Source organism: Pleuronectes platessa, chromosome 12 (genome assembly GCF_947347685.1).
Source record: "Pleuronectes platessa chromosome 12, fPlePla1.1, whole genome shotgun sequence".
Lineage (NCBI taxonomy): Eukaryota > Metazoa > Chordata > Actinopteri > Pleuronectiformes > Pleuronectidae > Pleuronectes > Pleuronectes platessa.
In genome coordinates, this window is record NC_070637.1 from 19,017,154 (window position 1) to 19,040,164 (window position 23,011).

General features: G+C 44.2%; 1 protein-coding gene across 1 annotated transcript; it reads left to right on the forward strand.

Annotated features, from left to right (window-relative positions):
- Positions 1-537: 537 nt before the first annotated feature.
- On the forward strand, positions 538-22,775 carry LOC128453326 (protein FAM53B). Its single transcript, XM_053436155.1, has 5 exons — positions 538-725; positions 11,506-11,786; positions 13,836-13,890; positions 15,353-16,227; positions 21,559-22,775. Exons 2-5 carry the CDS (start codon positions 11,706-11,708, stop codon positions 21,910-21,912), a joined length of 1,365 nt encoding a protein of 454 aa, XP_053292130.1. The 5' UTR covers positions 538-725; positions 11,506-11,705; the 3' UTR covers positions 21,913-22,775.
- Positions 22,776-23,011: the final 236 nt, after the last annotated feature.

The following is a 23,011-nucleotide window of genomic DNA, read 5'->3' on the forward strand; positions in this document are numbered from 1 at the left end:
ATACAATACAAGGGTGTATGTCCCGTTTGTCTAGGGTGGCAATAACATCTGATATGATTTGGAGTCAATGTGTCACATGATATGGAAACTAGTGAAACAAAGTTATATCCCATTCAAAATGGAATTCAGTGCGGATGAATGTGAAATCTTCAACCTTATAAAAATAACTTCACCACGGTCGTTCCCTCACACGAAGCTGCAGCTATTTGCACCATTAACATCCATAAAAAGCATAAAAGTAATAATACAATAAAAAAGAAGCACGAGCATCGTAAATGCCTGGAGGGAGGACCACTGCGGAACGTACCAACTCAGAAGGGGTGTGAAAGTCAGAACACAAAACTTCACGCTGGGTGTAAATAACAAACTGAGCGTTTGTTTGTAGTTTTAAATCGATAGTAAGACCAATGGGATTCAACTAAATTTAAAATTGGTGTTGCAGTTGTTGACTTAACCTGCTTCTGGGTCAGTTTCCTTTCCGAGCGGAACCCCTGGCCCCGGCTGACGTGGTTCGCCCGGACGCGGATATGGTTACAATCGATGCATGAGCAGAAAGTCAGTGAGCTCTCAGCTGCTCTCAGCTGCTCACGGTCCGGAGCTGGACTCTCTGACTGAAGCCTCCGACATCTTTTACTTTGACTCCTTTTATTCCTTTTACAAAATGGCCTCACCTGCTTTGTCCGTGGTGAAGATGACTTAACTTCGAGGGAGCCTCTGCTGGCCAGGTAGTAGCTCAGATCCCACTTCAGAGCTGTGTTCAGACATCATTCTCCTTCCTCCTCCTCCTCCTCCTCCTGCTCCTGCTCCTGCTGCACTCATGTGGAGTTTACTTTGTCTGCTCGTGCTGCCTTTCCCCCCCTCCTCTGTCCTTCCATCACTCCATTGAATGCATTGTACATGTCAACCTGCCTTTACAGCAGATTAGACTCAGCTTCATGTTGAGCTCGTTGCAGAGGATTCTGTTAAACCTAAACTCCAGCTTTGTGATTTTGCAACCTGTATTGGACCTGATCAATTGTTTTGTTTGGAGCGTCTGAAAACATGTCTGAATATGAGAGGATTAAAGTGCTGCTCAGGCGTCAGACCAACCTGTTGCTGCACAGTTACACTGTTGGTGCACCATAACCTGCTTTCAGAGGGGGGGGGGGGGGGGGGGGGGGGGGTTGCACACAAGCCTCAGTGTGGCCCAGCAAACTCCCCTCCATCTATCAGCCGTGCTAATAAAAGCTCACTGCATGCTACCTGTAGGGCAGAGGAGGCAGAGTGGACACACACAGCTCCACAACACAAGTCTCTGAGAGGAGATCACTCTTGAAAATGAAGCAATACCAATAATAATCAATGAGAAAAGTTCAATATAAGTTAATGTGATGTGTATGAGTTGTGCAAAGAGGTCAAACACATGATTGTTTTAGTGTGGAAAGTGTTTGTCATTCTCCCCTCGCATAGAAAAAACCAAAACCTTCACTCAGGAGCAAAAATCTGTCTTCCAACTTGAAATAATGAAACAGTGATATTGTCATATCCAGTACTTTTGAGGCCTGGTTGTGTGGATCTGTCACCAGTCTCCACCTCTCATTTATGGCCTTATTTCCTCTTTAAACGCTGATCAGCAATAAAAGTATGTTTATGAGCATTCTTTTTCTATCCCTAAAATTTTTTTAAGCCATGAGCCACGTTCGTTCTTCCTCAATTTAGTTTCTGTTGTGCAAGCAACATAGCGAAATAAGTCCACAAGCTTAAGAGTCCACTCAAAGTAACCTACACTGTTATTAGTCCCTGTCATGACAACGCCAGAGAGGATAACATACACTGAATTTGTGTTACGACGCAATAATGAAACTGAGCTTGCCCCCATTGATAAGAGCTGATAAGAGCGTCTGTAATGTGAACTCATCACATCCAGGCATATAGAGAAGAGTGTGCACACCCAAAGCCTAAAAGTGTGTTATTGTCAAATGAAGAAGGTCTATTCTGCTTTTATTTATATCGAGTTATGTGTGGGTGTATCAGTGGCTATGTGTCCCAATCAAAGGGACAGGGTTCATTCTCATTCCACAACTACTTTATGGCCCACTCGGTTGAAAATGAAAGCCAATTATGCTGAAAATGGAGCACAGAGGCCTATTTATCAGTGTAGTTTCATGTCTTTTGGTGGATATGGTGAGAAGGTAACTGTTGGTGCTAATGTTTTGCCCTTTCTACCACTGCACCGTAGCCGGTTGATCTTTGTGGACACCATAAACACAGTGCCACGGAAGAACTGGTTTGGCACCAGGGCGCCCTAATTGAAAATACCTGCAAATGTTTCCTGCTGCCACCGTAGCAGTGGTTGCCCTTGACTCACAGGGGGAGGCTGGTTTGGTAAACTAAACAGGAAATGTCAGTAGTCGTCTGAAGAATCCTGCTGAGAAATCACTCTCACAAATGCAAAGTGTAGCTGCAGTCGGGAGGGGAAGCCGAGAGATTTCTCTACATGTCAGCTCTAGTGTCTAATTACAAAGGGGATGTTGATGAGGGTGCCTCACAAATACTGGTTAGGCTCAGAGGAAACCTGCTGTGAGCATTTTCAATCTGCCTCCCCAGTTTTGGGGAAGATTATGATGACTATATACCTTGCTTTGATTTCCAAAATAAACCAGTGCTGGAATGTCACAGCTCGGTGTGAACAGGCATGTTTAACTATCAGATTCTATCATGTGAGCCTGCAAAATGTGCTGTTGACTGCTTGTGTTGATTTTATCACAAGGACTGGGTTGAATTTGTAAACCAGTACCAAGTTTCTGTAGCTCTACCAAAACAAACTGTTTGTTTTGAAACTCTGCTTGGGGTAAGCTTTCATTATGCAAATTGTCTAATACTATCATAAAGAGCTTTGAATAAAGGTGATTTAAATCTGTAAATGACTGATTACTTAACTGATAAAGGAAAAATCAATCATTGAATGGTAGTTTTTTAATACTGCATTATGAAAATGTTTGGCCTTTAAAAGAGGTTTGACACTCAGCCCATGATCGGACTCCTCAGGAAGAAGCGAGCAACAGTTGCTAAAAATCCCTTTTTCTTTTGTTTGGTAGTTCTCAGTGAAACAAAACTTGATGCACTTGCACTGCGGTTGTACTCGACAACAGCCTTGGCATTGTTCGCCTGCTCCCACTTGTTTGGGACGTGCTATAGACATAATTTACGGACGCTATCAAGGCGGGTGGGTTTTTAAAGGGGGATCACTCTGCGCTGCAGTGTGTGCTTAAGACACGCACATTCGCAGCGTCTTTGTGTTGCAGGCGAAAGGCCCTATTAGAGCTCTATTCTGTCCGTGGGCAGCTGTGTGCCCCTGTGCGCTGAGCTGCTGGGCCATTCTCCGTCTGTGTGTACAACTCGCACCCAGACTGTGCACTGACGCACACACTGCCACTTTTCCTCCCTCTGTCAGCATCTGTGTTTTTCCCCACTGTGTGTTTCAGTATAATTTTTTTTTCCTGTTGTTTGTCTTTCTCTTCCTCTAATACCGTGGCTCTCGTTCTCTCTCTCTCTCTCTCTCTCTCTCTCTCTCTCTCTCTCTCTCTGCTCCTCTGGCCCGAGGCGTTATGCAAAGCTATCAGAAAAGGGATTGTTAGCCATGCTACTCTCTATTCACTTCAGAAGCTTCCCTTTCTGCTGTGTGACCTGCAGTCACAACTGCTGCTGCTGCCTCGAACACACTCGCTCCACTCTGCTTCAGGGACTTAAAAACCACTACATTGGTTATTTCACAGCATATTGGCTTCAGTGCTCATATCTCATTTTGTATATTCCTTCCCCATTAACATGATGGATTTGTAAGTCTGGCATCTTGACTCCCACAGAGCCAAAGACCTGAAGCTGAAAAGAAAAGAGGCTTTCTCACATACACCAGAGAAGCACTCCCCCAACCCCCCAAAAACACAGGCACCAGACTCTACTTAGAGATGAAAGGCATTCTGGGATGCAATGGGAATGCTCCCATCAACACGTCCCACTGTGTTTCTGTTGGCTGAGAGTTAGGATTCATCGGGAGTTTCATGTTTGTTGGTTTTCGTAGCTGCTCGATTCTCAAATCCGTGATTGTGTAGCCTCGGGGTCTTTTATATCTCGGTCTGAAATAAGAGACGCTTCATTCGCAAGGATTTGTTATGCAGAGTGTGTTTGTCTGTTGGCAGAAAATGTTGCTTGCAAAAGGTGTGTGTGTGTGTGTGTGCAAATAGTCTAGATAATGTTTTGTCTTTTGCTGCCTTATGTCATCTCAACATCTCAGTTATGAATGACAGTGGTTGGCACTCTTCCATTTATTTTATTTAGTAGTTGCTGTACAGCTTCTACTTAAGCCATTGCACAGCTCCTGTCTGAACAATGTGGTTGGGTCCACTTGTCTGGGGACCCAGCTAGAACCCACTATCCCAAGTTGCTTCCCGTACAAAAGAGAGAAATTAAAGCTTTTGGCACAGACGGCCTAATTTCAAGTATTTTTAGAACTGTTTTTCCAGAGCTTTGCCTCCAAGATATAGAACTTTTACAGTTAACCGCAAAATATGTACCTCACACGAACCTGGCGCTTAATGTACTAGATCCTACAAAACTGGTTCTTTGTGCAAACCCAGGCTTAGAAAACGAACCAGTGTGTCCTGACCATCCTGCCTGCACAAAGTAGGCCAATTATTGTTAGGAAATATGTTACAACTCCTGGCTGATCTCTGCTATATGCTCATTGGTTCTGTAATCATGTATTACATACACCTGCAGGTTATTTCAAACATCAGACCAGACTGAACACCAGCAGGCGACACTATTAGCAACCAATTAGCATCCTGGCTCAATGCCCCAGGTAGAGATCTAATGATCTATGTGTTGGTGAGGAAAAGGTTTTGGCAATTTTTGTCTGTGTATGTTAGTGAGTAAATTTCAACTTCCAGTCCAACTTAGACTGTGGTAAAAGTAAAAAGATGTATCCTGTATCCGCTCTCCCATTGCCCAGCATATGGTACAAATCATAACACAGCGGTGGTGTAACAGTTGAATACCACAGCAGTTTGATTTTCATTACTTACTGTATATTGCGAGAATCACACATACTGCCTACACATTGATTATTTGATAAAAGAAAAATAATTCCCACAAGTACCATAGCTTTAAAGGTGACATGTGGGGGGAAAAAAACCTAATAGTCACTCTTCCTGTCCAGCTGAGAAAATGGAAAACTCAAAAACTTGTCATTCCGCACTGTCTTCGACCGTTTTTCAGTGCTAGCTCTTCAATGACACACCTTCAGCGGACTCGCAAATCTTGATTTGATGCCTGGCGTTGTTTTGCATCCTGCTACACACCACGCAGCAGTCAGAGAGTCCATATGTTGAGCGGAGCATGAATGAATGAATGGACCAAAGGAATGCCGCTCATTCTCCCAGCCGTACATGCACTCTCCCTCAACTTGACCATACGCACCTCCACAACTTGAGCTTGGCATTATGTAATGGCGTTAATGTCACTTCATTGGTTGATTGGTAGTGATAACTGTATAGCATCACCTGCTTACACAGCATAGGAGCGGCATGGTCTCCCTCATTTAGCTGAGCAATCACAAGGGATTGCTAGCAGCGCTGGGGGCTCCCATGTAATGTATCCCTGATGGATTAGGCCTCTGGTTAGTTTGCATAGAACAGAACAGGCACTCATGGGTAATGGAAGAAACCACTGGCGGAAAGGCAAGGATTGACGGAGGGAGGGGGTTTAGTGTAATTAGAGGGGTACCTGATGTGTGTGGAGAGCCTTGGCATGCGAAGGTCACTCCTGGGGGCAAGAGGCCCCATAGGTTCTTTTACTCAAACTGAAACACCTGATGCTACGCCTGTCAAGCTTCTCATGACTCTTGCTAACAACTGCAGGTCTGAGATGCAGGGGTGGTCACCTCGCTGCAGCTGGGTTATCTGGCCACGTTCAACAGCCCAGTTTCCTGTAAATATAATTTTATCAACAGTTGTCACTGTTATCCCATGTTTTCTGCTTGGTTGCTATGGCTTCCTTTTATTATTAGATTCTTGAAACTGGTGTACTTCTTAGCAACTGCTTTATGTCAGAGAGAAACCGGACTTCAGAGATATCTGAAAAATCCTGCAACACTGATGCTTTAATGCATTAATTGTGAAGTACCTAAATGATGTTAACTTATATGTTCTACCTTAAATTACTCACTACCCTCTGGTAGTAAATCCATAAATGCAGATATGTTAATTGAACCGTATCGTAAAGCTATCACATAAGTAAACACAGTGGGGACGAGCCAATGACCCATTTACTTTACGATGTAGCTTTCTTACTGTAAACGACAATGTAAAATGATGGTGTGATGTTTGTTCCACTAGTGTATAGGGTGTTCCCCTCTTTTTTATTTAAGCTGTGAGGGTCAATGAGGAGGTATATGTGAAGTTGACACTGTGCCACAAGGCTCGTGTATTTCTCCCTGCATGTATTTGGTAATAAAATCTGTACGTTCCCCACCCAGTTCAGCAGCAGCCTGTGACCACAAGGGAAGCGGCACTCGTACCCTGCAAAGGGAAGTGCACTCTCATATGGGTGTTATGCTCGTGTGTCTTCATACAGGCTGAGCAATGAGGGGAACTTCAGCCTAGACTGGACTGTCAGGCTGCCTCTTGAGAAAAAGGCCCAAGAAGTTCTCTGAGTTATGATTCCTGCCTCTATATTCATTGCAGAGGTGTTGTTAAGGGTGACAGTTTGAAATAAAGTAAATGGTCTTTTTAAGTTGCCTGCTTTAAGTGCGGCTTGTGTTTATGTAAAGGTTGATGGTCCCCGTTGTTAGAGAAACGTTTGGGGGAATCCACAGGAGGAGGCCAGAACCTGACCACTGACAAAGACAATGACTGAATGAGCGCTTCATTGTTCATGCACTTCTGAAGATCTAGTGGTGGGATGGTGTGTTGTTTTTGGCCAGTGTTCCCCTGCCAGTGGGTACTAGGGTGATGGCCAGAGGATTCAGTGGTATGTCTTGACCTCTCTAGGACCATTTTTACGACCTCGTCGCATTATATGAAAGAGAGGTGGCTGTCTGTTCACCCTGAATTAACAATCCACACTGCAGACATTCACAAAAGAGTGGCTCTTACTTCTATTCACCAGCTCTTACACAAATCCTGCATGCGCAAAACATTTCCTTTTGATGTTTTAACTTTTGTTACTCATGGCTGTGTTAACAACTGAGCTCAACGTCCAGCTTCGTGCAACATAAATTGTCCGGGTAATCCCAGACTGACCAGAAAAAAACGGACATTTAACAATTTCCACATAAGTATCTGGAGTTTCCACCTGTGTCACCCATGCAGTATTTTGTTTGTTTGCTCCTCCATCGTGTCATTAGTATGAAATGAGTTGCTTTCTTTCAGCTGTAGCCACCGATCAAAGTCTTGACACCAGACGCGCTCTGCACAAGTATGCGGCAACCAGAGCCAATTGGTGATGGACACCAAACACCCCGTCACAGAGCTTTAGGGGGCCCCAAATAGGCTTCTATTCATCTGCCTGTACAAATCACAGTCTGGGCAAAGAGCCATATTATCTTAGCTGCCCTTTCTAGTGCCCTCCTGAGTCATTGGCTATTGTAAACCAAGAGCTGCTGTCTGCGCCCCAGCGTACACAAATCTGACCAGAATTACCATTCGATTTTTAGTCCACTGTGGAGGTCAGGTCTAGTTACACAAACCTACAATGATGTGTTAGCCCAAACAATAGCTCGCTTTCCTCTTGATGGCGAAGCTTTCCTTCCAGGTAGTGCTAATCAAGAGTTGTACGACTTATCGCACAATTACAGAGAACAGATTTGACACAACGTTGCAAAAGCTATAGCTCCATCTTGTCTGGAAAGGCTCACTAGACATTTGCTTTGGATGGGCATTGTTACTTCCGCCAAGGAGGTTGTTTTCCTCGATGTTTGTCTGTTAGTTGGCAGCATTACAAAAAAATCAACTGGACAGGTTTCCATGACAGTTGGCAGATGTATGTGGTATGGACCAGGAACAAACCCATGACATTTTGGTGTGGATCAAGATCAGAAGGGGAAGGATACAGGAATTCTTTATCCCCCTCTTTAATATTGAGAGAAAGGGTGTTTTTTTTAGAGGATTTCACCAATGAATGTAGATGAAAGAAATCAGGCATATTTTAGGGAGTGATATATATCAGGGTGTTATTTGGTGGGCCTTGGCCGGGGGTATTGACTCTACTGAGTGCTCACCTAGTTGCAAGAAGAATGACAACTATGTTACTACTGCTCTACTTTCTGTGCTTTCATTGATGTGTACTGCTGATCTTCAAACTGGAAAACCACAGCAGCGCTCTTGAAAAGGTCAAAGTTCATGCAACTGAATTAAGCTGAAGGCAGAAGCACCGCATTCAGTCTCACTCAGACAATAAAGGGTTTTCATACAGCGAGATGTAGGTTAGGCAAGATTCACTTTAAGCAGTGCAAATCTTATCTGATCAGACGAGGCCCTGCACAAGTGAACCACAGTTCTGTCTCCATTAAGCTCTGGTTTCCCCATCGTGAGGAGTCAGTTCATTAAGTAAGCACGGACCCAGGGCTGAATTCACACTCGCTCTGCCCTCTCCCATGACCCCACTTGCCACTCACTACGCACGCACAAGTGCAGGCTCGCATAAACAGACATGCATGTGCATAGACGCACCACATACACACTCTTTTTATCACTGTCGAGGTGCAGCTTAAGCCATGGCGGAACACGTCACACTTCCTAACTGAATCAGTCAAACGGCAAAAACTGTAACAACCCTTTAAACATGCAGTAACCGTCATGCTCCTCAACTCAGACACACACACACACACAAACCCTGTTACATCGCCCCACCCATTACTCAGTGTCAACCCTAATCAGGGAAGTAATCTGCAAAACTGATCAAGAAGAACATTCCCTTCTCCTCTGACTCCCACCACCAACACCAGCCCCTCTTGCCTGCGGAGGCCCAGTTGTGCTCCAATGAGTCTCCGGGATAAATGGAGATAATGGGAGTCATATGCTAGCAGTTGGTTCGAGGCAGGCCTACATGAAACATTTATAGTCCTCATGTAGTCATGGGGCTGGAGAAGAAGAGGAGAAGGCATACAGATGACAAGTGAAGTAACAAGACATGACTAGACTGGTTATAAAACTGCTTTATCAAATCTGTGAAACGAATACACTCTCCTTCCATCTTTGTTTTTATCTGCCCCCCCCCGTTTCACTTTTCAAGATAACCCAGCGCACACTTGCATCTCTCTCTCTGTAGTGTGTTATATAAGTGCAACAACCCTTACTTAACAGGAAACCACATGTTAAACGAGCAGAGTAGCATAGTAGGCCTGGAAGATCCATTAGCCTCATGTGTTGCCCCACAGTGGAAAGCTGTCATTAGCCACCAGGCGACTGGGGGACGTGAACCATGCTTATACTCTCTAATTCAATGTGTCAGTGTGTTTGGTGGTTGGCTAATGAAGGAGAGAGGCTCATATCCAAGGTCACTGCAGTTATTTCTACTTTACCCCTCGCACTAAGGGTAAAGACAGCATAACTGAACCTGCCCATCATCTACTGAGATCTTTCCTATGCATTAAGTACAGGATCAGGACGGCTAAGCAGAGCAGGCATGACAGGGGAAGTTTGTCCCAAAAAAGAAAGAAGGGATATGGACCATCTGCCCTGCATATAACTCCCTTCAAGCATTCAGGAGTTAGTGTTTACTGCAGCAGCAGCAGCAACTGTCTGTGCTTTACCATCTGGTGGTGCAGGCGGTGGATAGGGCAACCGCAGCGCCATACAGTATCCATCATGTTCCCTTTTCTATGCATGTTTCCTCGCCACTTCTGTAGTCATGAGATGTGAGTGGTGTCTTTTCCCGGATTAGCTAAACTTGGCTTTCTGTTACAGCATGTCTAGATTCTGGATCATGTTCACATGCAGAATGTTCCATCATTTACAGGGGATATGGAAACAATTTCCCCGTGTGGCAGCGTGTTTTGTTTACGCAGACAGTAGCTTTATAGGCGTGCATATGAGATGCTGGGTTGCTGTAAGTGACAGGGTGATAAACGTCTAATGGAAAAACATCAGTCAGCACTTTCAACTGTATCTAAAGTGTTGATTTAGGTCAGAAGTCACAGATTAGATTCAGACCAGAGATGTTTCGGAAAATACAGGCCTATATATTTTCAATATGTGCAGTTTGTATATTTTTTCAATTCTTACTAGTATCAAATAAATATATATTTGTTAAGAATTGTATCAGAGGGTAGACATAATGAGAACGTTTGGGCTAAAATAGATATAGTATATTTTGTTACTACTCTGATACAGGGTGTCCCCACAACAAACGATGCATTATTGTCATCAACAAAACAAATATAGTAGGATAAAAATAACCTGCCTTGTTTATTTTTGAAGGGCTGGGCTGCGTTCAGTCTCGACAACATGTTGCAAAACGTCACCTTGAATGTAACCGGTTTGCGTTTTATACCCTGAGCAACCACGGCAGCTGAGAAGGCCATTCTCGGCATTCTGGTGGAAGAAATCTCTGACATAGATGACATGGGTTTATACGTGCCTATTATATTAATTGACTTCATTATAAAGTACTTATGACGAATATGTCTTCCAACATATTTAACTAATGGGAACATTAAGCATCACCTGCCGCATTTATAGCAAACTTTAGAAACCATTGTGTGCACTCCTTTTTTAATATGGCAAAGTTAAGTTACACATATGTGCTGATTGGGCAACAACTCTGACACCTCTGAGCAATCTTTTCGTTCAACCAGGAAACCATAGCAAAACGATTCAAGATTGAAACTTCCCCTAAAAACTAAAACGACTCAAAGCTATGAAATTAAAACTTACCTTGTTATAAATAATTATTTTCCCACATTAAGGACTCATGCAACTGTGAGTATGAAAATCAGGTTAATTTAACAGTATTACTCGTAGACTCAGTGGATTTGTACTTGTTTCCACATCATACTTGAGTAAGTCACACACGGAATCATGATTGGATTCCAAACTAGTTGCAATGTTACAAATATCCTGCTTGTATTTGCACGCCTTTCACTCTGATTTAAAGTGGCCACAGAGCAAATGAATGTGAAACTCAAAACATTCAACGAAAGGTTGAATTAAAAACACATTTTTGAGTAGAGGGGCCCTTTAATTAAGTGGATTATATTATTTATATACGTCATTCATCTGGTCTGGTTACAGTAACTATGGTTTGCATGCATCTCATCTCATTGTACTAGAACTGGGTGATGGAAAGTTAAAGGGTTTGGATGAGCTTTGCACCACTTTTTTTGTCGTCAGCAGGTTATTGAAATATCACGTTAAACTATATGAAATCTGTATCTTGTTCGAAAATGTCCTGCAAACGTACCATACAAGATTTTGAGTGTTTGTATTTAAATTAATTTTCTTAAACCCAATCTCTTTTATACAACAGGGATCGGCTGAAGTGTGAGTGACGCCCTGTTACCTCTGCCACTACGTCTTCAGCACTTGAGATTTGCTCTGCAGATGGGAGGTCACCAACCGGTCGCCTGTTTCGCCTAAATGCACGACATGCCCTCCACCCTCATCTAAGATGGCCGCCCACTGCCTTCTTCTTCACCCACACGGATTGGAGCAGAGCTGCGTGCTACCATGGTGATCATTTTATCCAAAACACTGGAAAAGAAGAAGGGTGTCAATGATGTAAGGCCCAAGAGCATCGAGAGACGGCTGGTGAGAGAAACGTGTCACACAAAACAATCCGGTTTATGGTTGACTATGGTTACACTGATCAAGGATCTGCACAACGTCTCATGTGATAAGCAGCAGTCGGTGAAATGAATAGGCCGGTGATTATATAACATCAGTGCATATCCACAGGCGACAGATGCCACTGATCGTCATGTACATTCACTTGCACAGTGCGAATAGCGGTGTCAGACCACAATCTGATAGGTCGTTATTGTGGCAGTGAAATAACGATTAAGATATTAACATTGAAAATTCAAGAAATGAGATTGTTTTGATGAGTGGAAAAGCATGCATCAAATCTAGATGAAGGGTAAAAGGGGTCTGATTCATAAAGGGTGGTATGGCCCCCACAGTTACCATTACTCAACCGGATTTCCCAGCCCAGCAGAACACATTTGCAGAGAGAATATTTTAGAGAAGAATGTTGTTCATCCCTGAGACTTGTATCTCTGAACCGGACCAGCATGAAACCGATACACCTTATATTTCCAAAAATGTCAAGGCTCCTCTAACACTTAATTTCACCCCTTTGCCCCTTAGTGTTACAAAACTGTAAATGATCTGACAAGTCCCAGATTAAGAATCTAGACGTAAAATAAGGAGGATTATTTACATTTTATTATTCACCACTCTACTCAGATAGCACAACAGTAGAGCTAGGTACATTATTATCTGGTTTGATTTAATCTTTTCACTTATGCTAAAGGCCTGAATCTGTTTTAGAAAATCTCCTTTTCCTGTTGTGGTAATAACCCTCGAGGTGAGTCAGAGCAATGTGTTGTGGCATTTTCCTTTTGTACTTTGTGCAGACACCACCCTGTTGTAAGAATGAAACAGAGAAAAGATAGGTTTCTAATTTGAAGAAAGGCGTGTGAGGACAAAACGCTTTCATACTCTGAATCACCTTCATTCTTCATAAAACCTCCAGTATAAAACCGGTGTGGTGTGAAATTTATAAATAAGGCTCTCCACTGTGTACAATTATCATCCAGCAATCATGTGAAATCATTCTCTATGTTTTAAGCCAAACAGTTTTGTGAGTCTGCCACAAGCTTAAAAGAACTATGTGGCAATAGTGAAGAAATGTTCTTAAAGGTATAGTTCCCCCAAAATCTAAAATTCGCTCATTATCAACTCACCACTATGCTGATGGAGGGGTGGGTGAAGTGATTGAGTCTACAAAACACTTTTGGAGTTTCAGGGGTAAACCACATTTCAGCCAAATCCAAGTAAATGGTGACCACATCTTCAAACATAAAAAGCTTCGTACGGCTCCTGTGTTGTCATCCAAGTGTCCAAACGCCCCTACATTCAAATTTGACTCAAAGCGTCGTCATTTAATACATTTTGTTAGCCTAAATGTCAGCTGTTATTCATAATTAGTGAAACACCTTTGACCTTTAACGAGATGGAGCAAAATCAGAAATAAAAAGTCCAACATCCACTCTCCTTTTTGCTCAGCTTTCTTCTCCACCACTCCTTAGGAAAATACCTATTGCTCTTTAGCTGCTTAATGCTTCACTTAAGTTACCAGCTTGCACACACACTCATAAACATAGTGAAAGAAGCTTCTTATCTGTGGGTTAACTGCTTTAAGTTACACCCATGTTATAAATAGTAATTTGACCAATTGGCAATGCAAAGATTAGTGCAGCTTTAGTTATCATTTCAAAGTTGTAGCCAATGAGGTGAATTATTGTGTTGTGTTGGATGATTTGTATTGCAGGTAAAATATGCCCGTCATTATTGATTTATTCAAATCTTAATTATTAGTAATTATACACAAGCTGTAATGTATATATTTCAATAGTTCAAAGTGTAATGTTTCCCACTGAGATGTAGTGAAGAGGATTTTTCCTAGTAGGATAAATAGTGACTAACCTTTATCCTAAAAGAATTAAACTAAAATAAAATTATTTTTCAGCTCCACCGGGGTAATGAAAAACATGCGGAATTTGGTAGTGAACTTCTCATTTATTGTCGGTTTTACTTTTGTATCTCCCTGACTGTCGACCCCTCTGTCCTCCACAGAGCGAGCTCCGCACCATGAGCAGAGGGACCACCCTTTTCTCCTGTGGATCTGTTGGTGAGTTATCTCCATCCGTCTGTTTTCCCTTCCTGTTCTCCTATAAATTAAGTTTCCACCTGTCTGTCTCTTGCTCTCACTTAAGGTCTGGACAGTGAACCGGCTGAGGGTTTTGTTAGATTCGTACAAATGTAACAGGATAACAAATTGCCCCCCCCTCATCCTTTCTGATAGATTGGACCACCAAGGTCAGCGGTCCTCCCTCTAACAGACTCATTGTTTTTCCCCTCTGTCACACTTGGCTTCAGTCACTTCTCCTTTTCTCCGTCTGTCAGTCTTCCCCCTCTCATGATCAGGGTGCACCTGCCTCCACACAACATTGCACACCGTTCTCATGGGAGTGAACAGTAATTGAATATGCTGTTGCCAATGTCAACAATTTCCCTTTGGCTCTGTTAGCGTTGCAGTAATTACCCCCTGTGTTAAAAGACATGCTACTGTCAATACAAGACACAATCGTCTGTCTTTCTTCTCGGGGGAGACGTGGTGACGTGCATGGATTTTTTATTTCCACTCTCTATGTTGACATTAACATGGTCTTGCATGTCTTGTTGGTTCAACCAGCACTTTGTCTCTTGCTTTCAAAGGGTGGCCTTTTGAAGTTCATCCCTTTCTCCCTTTTGTGGAGTTGTTTTCCTAACATTCCAGTCAGGTCGTCACTGTAGCCCCCGTGCATTGTTTGTCTGCCCAAAACAATGATTTCCGTCCACCAGTCTGGACGAGAGTGTGCCAGATTTAGAGACAAGCATCCCGAAAGGATGGGTTTTGGATCGGCAAGGTTCCCTGTTTGCCAAAAAGCCTCAATGGATTCACAACTTCACCTCTTGGCTTGGTAGCTCAGGCCACTATGGCACTTTGCTGTAGGTGTATTATGTCCCGCGAGTGCATGATAGACTCTCTAGTCTGGACGGTGAGACAGCTGGCACTAAGCACGGTGCTCTCCGAAGCTCATCTGTATGCTCTGTGATTCCTTTTTTTCATCTTGTAGTCCATTTTGTTAAAGTTTTTCAACTTCCTGCACAGTTACAAATGAGGTTAAATTAAACCTGTCATTCCTCTTACAACAAATGACTGATGATAATCTTTTTAAAATGCTCCAAAGCTCATATGTTGATTTTTGTACATAGCAGAGTGTAACCACCCTAAATGACCTTAAGTGTATGTTTAGTTCCTCTGTAGTTAAATACCTCCTAACTGCAGTTAGTGGAAAATAATCTCCCTCTTTTTCCAAACAGCGTGTCCTTACAGCAACCGTTCCCTCTTTAAGCTTGTTTCCTGTTTGTTTGTTCCTTTGTGTCAGTTAAGAACTTTATATTCCTCCCAGATATCACTGCCTTCCTTTAAGCTACACCACATTATGCTGTAATTACCGTAATGCAAGTGATTACAAAGAGAGAAAGGACTGCTATTGAGGTCAATGAGAGTGTATGTAATGAGAGAATGTATGTTTCTTATATTTCAGAGGCAGACAGGTGGCTGGACCTGGGGCGAAGCTGTGCCATCCAGCAGAGAGCTCCCTGCCAGGCTGGTGCCGGTCTGGAAAGCCTGTGGGATGTGATGCCTGAGCCGGGAAGCTGCCACTGGGCCACGGAGCCCGGCAGCGCCACGGCAATCACCAGTCTGATAAGGGATCTCAGCATAGTCAACGGCAGCCTAGCCAGCCCCCATGCCGACACTACGTCCACCACCGCACACTACACCACTACAGCCACCAGCCAAGCTCCCGTGGCACCACCGAGCAAACGGCAGTGTCGCTCCCTGTCGTTCTCTGACGAGTACAGTGGGTTCCGCTCATCATGGAGGCCCCAGGGCTCCCGAGTGTGGACAGCGGTGGAGAAACGAAGGTGCCACAGTGGGGGAAGTGTTCGGGGAGGAGGGGGTTTCGCCGGTGGTCATTTCCCCACCATTCAGCGTAGCTCCAGCTTCAGTTTGCCCTCGTGCTCCAGCCTCCCTTCAGATGGAGGCCTTGACTTTTCATTCTTTAACCAGCGACTGCCTCTGCACCCTCAGTTCACTGCCTCTCCAGTCTCCCCCACCTCCCCCTACTCGCATCATCACCACTCCAGCCATCACCACTTCCTCAGGCCCCTCTCCCTGTCCCACGAACAAATCAGCCTGCCAGAGCTTCAGAGGGAAGAGGCGTCGGAGGCCAGCTCTACAGACTCCACCCCAGAGCTGGGGAGGAGAGCCGGCCAGAGAGCTGGGGGCACGGGGTTTCTATCTCGGAGCCGGTCCCAGCCGTGTGTGCTTAACGACAAAAAGATCGGTATGAAGCGCAGGAGACCAGAAGATGCCCAGGAGCAGCGGCCCTCTCTGGACCTGGCAAAGATGACTCAGGTTAGCTGGACATGTTGAACACTGACAAGCGCACATACCCAAATTCATGTGAATGTGTCTTATTATAATTTGATTCATTTTACAGAGTTTAGGATCACTTTTCTTCACTGACTAAACATAAATCAGCATTAGCTTATTTCTAATTTGGCTGTCCTGCTGCTAAATGGGCTCTATTATGTTTGGTTCAATCCTGGACCAAATGCATTTACCACGCAGACAAATACCTTTTTGTTCTAGGACCAAGTTCAAGAGCTCCTCAAAAGCAACTGAGCCGTTCTCTCTCTGAGTCTGATCAGGGGCTGGATTGAATCAAGCTGATTTAGGTTTCTGGGTTGTTGGTCCGAGGCTTCAGGGCTGAGTGATCTCAGGCCTCCCTCCTTCCAGCTCAGGGAGTGGCACTTACTAAACAAGCATTCCTCATGTTCGGTCACGCTGCCTAGCGCCACACTCTAGCAAGCCGGGCTGCACTTGGTCATCTAATTTACTCCGCTGGGTAAACAGTCTATCGAAAGGTTCGACCCCCTCACCTTTCATTTGCAACTCCTAGGCTGCATTTCCATCTTTTTAGGCCTCCTGTCTTCTGCAGCTAGAGCAACCAAAGGTGATTAATCCTGGGGATATTTAGATGCACAGATTGCTTTCCCCACAACAAGAGTTTGTTTGTTCTAACGTGAGGTCAGAGGAAGCAGAGGAACAGCCAGAGAGTATAAATGAACACCGGACAAACCCAGCCCAAGAATAGAACCGTAAAAGTATTTTAATGACACGTAGCGTTTTTTTTGTGTTTGGCAGTGCTCTGATGTTTATACAGAGCCCAGAAAAAAATCTTTATTTGATTTTTATATCACATCCTGTTTCATTATTTATTTGAATGCTGTTGAGCAGCTACTAATACCCATGCCTCCCTGCTCCCCTGCACTTCTAATGATTTAGCATGTCATTCATATGATATGCTAAATCATTGCTTCAACAAACCCCCTGCTCAGGAAATATTGTCCTTTTTGTTAGACTCTTATTAGAAAGAACCCCCGGCGCATCCCTTGTCCCTCCCTTCCTTTTCACGAAGATTTGTGAGCCTTTCACCCTCAGGACCCGGCCAGGGTTGGATCAACAAGGCTTTGGTAATGGAGCCTAGCGAGCATGTTTCCTCTAGTCATGCCAGCTGCTAAGAGGGGAAAATCAAGCACGATGATCACACACATATACACACACATGGAGTCAGTTTTATGTTACCTCTGGTTGCACCAGAGCTTTAAGGCAGGAGCACACGTCAGCAGATGATTGTGAAATTAGTGTCAGTTCTCAGGGATTAATCAGCAGAACCATCGTTTCACGTGTCAGTTTTTTTCCAGTTTTATTTCCACATGATTGCATGCACTCTCTTGCAGGACATTCGCAGCACATGCACTTTCATTTTGAACACCTTAACGCCCATGCTTCTCTCTCCTCATAACTCCTGATAACTTGATTTTGGTCTATGAGTCTGTAACCAGTGCAGGTAAAATGCTGCATCTAGTGCACCCAGGATCCTAAACAAGCATGGTTGTACTATGTCTCAATAAATAAAATGACCCCAAACTCCCATTGCAGGGTCACATTGTTGACTTAGGTTAACGAGGTGGTCCGTCTCAGTGACAGTCGAGGGAAAGGGAAAGCTCGTAGCTGGCAAACAATCTGGAAAAGGAAGTGATGATGTGGAAGCAAAGGGCTGGTTACAACTTGTGTCGGTTCTAGTGAGGACTGAAGTCGTCCCTGCCCTGGGGTGTCAATTAGGAGTTATTACACCCTCTCATATCTTTTAATGCTTCCTCAATTTTATGTGTGCATGGATGAGTAACACAGTCTAAAGTCCAGGTAAAGAGAAACAAGAGTAGTTGGTGAATATGCATCAGGGCAAACTTTATAAGTATCCTGAGTCAAATGTTTATTTTCTTAATTTGCGGGACAATAAATGCAGTTGTGCTGGAGGCTCCGGTGTTGAAGGACTATGAGGGTTCACTCGTAACAAGACCCCAGTGTGTGTGTGTGTGTCAGTGGAACATGGTGTTATTTGGCCCCTGGATTCCTTTGACCACACCAATGAAGGAGGGTGTGAATTCTGTGCATGCATGTCATGCTAATCAGGCTATAAATCGACTACCGCAGGGATTAACTTGCAATACCCCATAAAATTCATCGGATATGCTCCCTGTCAGCCATGTATTTCAATTCACTGCACTGCTTTTCCCCCTTTCATTTTCTTTTCCCTCTACAAAACAATGAAGGGAGTCTGTGGCGAGCTGTCACACTGGAAACGTTATCTCTTGATTCTCAGTCGATTCACACAGCTCCTACTTTGCCATTGAGGAAACGGCCCGTGTGCGGCCCACCTGGTCAGTTTCATTCAAACGCGAGTTGTCTTCGTGACGAGTTCACTTGGATCAATTTACATTTGGAAGAAAGAATTAAAGGCTTAGCTGTGTTAGCAGAAGAGGTGGTAAAAGGCAGCGTGTTGAGTGAGTGCTTAAAATTGTGAGTGTGTGCGCCTGTGAATTCAGGAGAAAAATGGCCAGGCAAAAGAAACACTGGCAAACCACCACCTCACTCTTCTCTATTAATATCATCTCGCTGCCCCAACTTCTCGCTGCGCGGCTCATCCCCTCCTTTCCCTCCATCTCACTCCATTCCTGGCATGGCAGACATGGTGATCATAGCTGAGCGTCGAGCCCCGCGGGCTTGTGGGATCACCCAGGTGGGCGTCTCGAGGTGCGGCGCTCGCCATGGACATAAAGACATGTTGTGACTTGTCCCAAATGTCGGTCACACTTAGTACCTGTGATCTGTTCTACGTAATCATGCTGCATTTATCTCTTCTTTTTTTTTTCATTTTGCGTTAAGGCATGTTTGCTCTTATCGGCCATGCATTGTTTCTATGGAACAGTGAATTCCATAGACATAGCGGAAACAGAGCCACAGACGTCTACACACAGACACCAACACAGATAACTGAGGTGTGCAAATATGTCGTCTGGCTGTCAAGAATGAGTTAGGTTGTCAAGTCTTCGCCTGCACCTCTGGCCTCTCTTTTGTTTTGTTACAGCTGTTTGCTGTCGAGGCTCCTCAGAGCAGTTTGTCTTAGGATGTGATTTATCAGTCCTCGTTTCGCCAGACTAGACTATTTTTAATCTGCATAGATCTATAGAAAAGAACCTGCATGACTCTTAGTGTTTTTTGTTAACACTTCTCTCTTTATACTGAATGTGTTTCTGCTCCTGTGCACAGTGGGACTTTTGCCGTAGCAGTTAGCAGGGTATTGTTTATCGGTTGCCCTAATTATCAAGAGGACATTTGGAGAACCTCTTGGCTTGTGCCTCTCTCAGAGCAGCTGCCTTTTTCGATCCCGTCTTGAAGATAACATTATTACAGGATGAGTTCTGGTTGTGTTGCTTGTGGTTGGTAATAATGCCGTTAAAGACTAATAAATTTTTGATATATTTTCAGTAGTTCTTCTCTTTGTTTCATTGACAATAGCTGACCCTTCCCTCTCAAGTTTCAAACTAATGTACACGATATCCCAGAAGTGCTACATGCATAAACTGGATGTGATTGTTTTTAAGATAGCAAAAATTAAAAACTCACAATACCGGGGATGGTTTAAAGCTAGGGTTGGTAATTCTGGAAAAGCTAGTAAGTGGCGATACTTTGAAAATATGCAACCATTACAATCCACCTCCTCCCATCGGCCCTCTTGTCAAAGCTACGCCCCCAAAACACATGAATGCCCACTTTCTGCTAGAATGCACCTTTTCGCTTGCCAACTTCTGGCTATCGTCTCTGCTTCAGCTTCATCTTTTGCAACATGAAGAGGATTTCAATAGATACATATAAAAAGTGTTTAAGAAACTACGTATCAAACCTTCTTCACTCAGTAAAGAGATAAGGCCTTGAAGGAAGCTGACAGGGCCAGTGATAATGGTGCACCAGCCCCCTGGATTTTTACCTCTTTGCCTAGTGGCTATTACAAATCTGACTAAAAGTCTAAGTTTATTGTGAGTGCCTCAACTTTTTGGGGAAATGCAGTATTACATCACTGATGTGCTTCTTAAAAGCTCCTGATTTTAAAGTGTTTTAAATGATGATGTATTCCATCTGGTTGGGGGTATGCTCAAGTGAAAAAAAGGAAAAAGCACACAGGCAGAGCTGGGTACACAGCCGAAATCGTACCCTGCTCCCCCCCAACCAACCACCACACCCATCCAAATCCCAGCCTGAGTAGATTTTATAGAAAGCATATTGTGGAGTAACCGCTCTGCCCCCTCCCCTCCTCTTTTCCTCTCGTCTCCTCTGCTGTGATAATTAGTAGCGGGGTAATACAGGGGTAGAACAGAGAAAGAGAGGCCTCAGAAATCCCCCTTTCTCCACCCCTGTGGGGTAACTGCAGCTGAGGCCTCCCCCTCCTCACACGATCACCTCGAGCGTTGTGCGGATGAAGTACCTGTGTTTGAACAGCTAACATGAAAAGTAAATCCGGCGACGAGTGAGCGAGCCCCTTCACTCAGACAAAAAAGAAAATTCGGAGACTCAAGAACCGGGAGACTCCCACCTCATTGTAACAGGAAAAGCAATGTCCTCACACATGCTAGGGAACATTAGAGTTGTCGGTCATGTAAGCCCAGGCTCTATAGTGGAAACCTCATCTCTATTCACCTCCATGCCTCCAACATCTGCTACTGGGGCACTCCAGAGATCATTAACCCCTTCGCTGCGCTGCATGGCTGCTCGTCTTTGTTGCGGAGAGGAATTCAGGACATGAATGCGAAACAGGAGACAACTTATTAGTGAATTAAATCTCCTTTAAGGTCAAACTGTGAGTGTGAAAACCCAACCACGTGTGCAGAATTACAATTTGTCTTCAGAAAAAAGGTGAATAACAAGGACTTTAACAAGAAATGTCCTGCTTGGCTACACAGGGCTGTGTGTTCTGGCCTGGTGTGTTTCTGTCACAGCGGCTTCCACCATGATAAATAGGCCTCAGGCTCAGTTGGGAACTAGATACCGTTGCGGTTTGCAACGCATCCCAGCGTTTTGTGTGTTTTTCTCGAACAACCCAGATGGTTTTGTTTTCTGTGTTTGTTCTTCGATGGCTTGTGTGTGTTTACATGTTCACTGGCCATAGATAGTAGGCCAGCTTTTGGCGGCCCGAACTGAAACCCAATCTCAAACTGACATTCTGGGAAAACCTGACCCCCCCACCTCCCAGACAAACCCTCCTGCTTGTATAGTCAGAAAGTGAACACAAGCTAAATCCAGCATTTGACACAGTTTTTTTTTCTCATTGTCTCCTCTGTGCAGAAACTCCAGACATTTCAGAGCTTGAGTTGCCCCGGGTTCTCAGCCGCTGACGGCCGCCAGTCCAGCCTCGCACTTCCCTCCGCTGAGACCTCCAGCCAGCCAGATTCAGACTTCATCAGTGTGTGCGAACCAGGGCTGGAGTCCCCCCAGGAAGTGGCTGGAGATGACGAGGAAGAGGACTCATCCTACGAGGAGCTGGACAGTGATTCGGCCTGCAGCGTGGACTCACGGCCCGGCTCTCCTGACGCTGTCATGGCCGACAAACGCACCCTCTGGAAGGGTGATCGCATGACGCAGAGGGACATTTTCCAGCTGGGAGGAGAGCTGGATCTTGACCAGATTGAAAGAAACTGAACACTTTACTGGAGGTTTTAAAAGACTGTGTGTGTGGACTGTTGCAGGAAATGCACGATGTACCAAAAGATGGCTCTTAAGACGGGTTTGTGAGAAATGAAGTGGAGGAGGGTTGGTTTGAAAGGGAAAGATGACAGAAAGTCTAGAAAAGTGATAAAGATGATAATGAAATAAGTACGTGGCTTCTCGATGACACATTTGCCTTGAACATTCTTACTGTTTGAATCAAAAAACAGTGACTGTTAGATTTTTTTGTTGACGAGGGACATTCAGCTTAACTCAGGAGTGGGAAAGTGAGGGTTAGTCCTCAGAGAACTTCCTAGCCCCTCCTGTCATTTCGACCTGATGACCTTTCCACAGTCAGCTAACCGTAGCTTTGTAGTACTGTAGCACCAGCTGGGCTCCTCTGTATTTAGCTCGAGTTTGTTTTTTGGAGAAAGTGGGAGTGTCAAGGTTTAAAAAACAGCGTCTAAGAAGCGTCTTCTCACAGAACTGCCCTTGACCTTCCTCTTTGTCTTTTGTGCACACATGAAAATCTGTTTTTCTTTCGCTGAATGTAGACTCTGGGTAAGCTTTATGAGGAGTTGACAGACAGAAATTAACAGTGCCTTCTTTCAGATGCTTGCTCTCCCGGTCATGTCTTCAAGAAAAACTGGCCTCAATCGAAGCCACCATTTCAGATTTTTGTAGTTTCTTAATATGCAAATTGTATATTGAATTAAACACTGAATCTCAAGTTTTCAGTCCTACTATCAGTGTATATTTTTCTAAGTAAGTGTTTTTTATGAGCTGTGTTGTGAAGGAGCAAGAATACAAGGACTTTCTTCTGACAGAATGGACACGAAATAAATGTACAAGCTGCACCCGTACGTCTGGTGTGATTTGTGGTCATTAATGAAGGTTACGTGCTTTGTGCTCAGAGTTGAATTGGTTCACTTTCTGCAGATCAAAAGTCTGAATGAGCTTTGAAAGTTTCCAGAGTGTCTCCTTTTAGAAGTCGTGCTTGCTGCTCCACACTCACTTCCTGCCTCACCTTTCAGAAGCAAGCTCACTCACTTGGACGTCATTGTTTTGAGCTTGCAGGGAGTTTTGGGAGCAA

Coding starts and splice junctions, on each gene's coding strand:
- LOC128453326 (XM_053436155.1), top strand. CDS start 11,706: ATGGTGATCATTTTATCCAAAACACTGGAAAAGAAGAAGGGTGTCAAT. Junction 11,787..13,835: donor AGAGCATCGAGAGACGGCTG/GTGAGAGAAACG, acceptor TGTCCTCCACAG/AGCGAGCTCCGCACCATGAG. Junction 13,891..15,352: donor TTTCTCCTGTGGATCTGTTG/GTGAGTTATCTC, acceptor CTTATATTTCAG/AGGCAGACAGGTGGCTGGAC.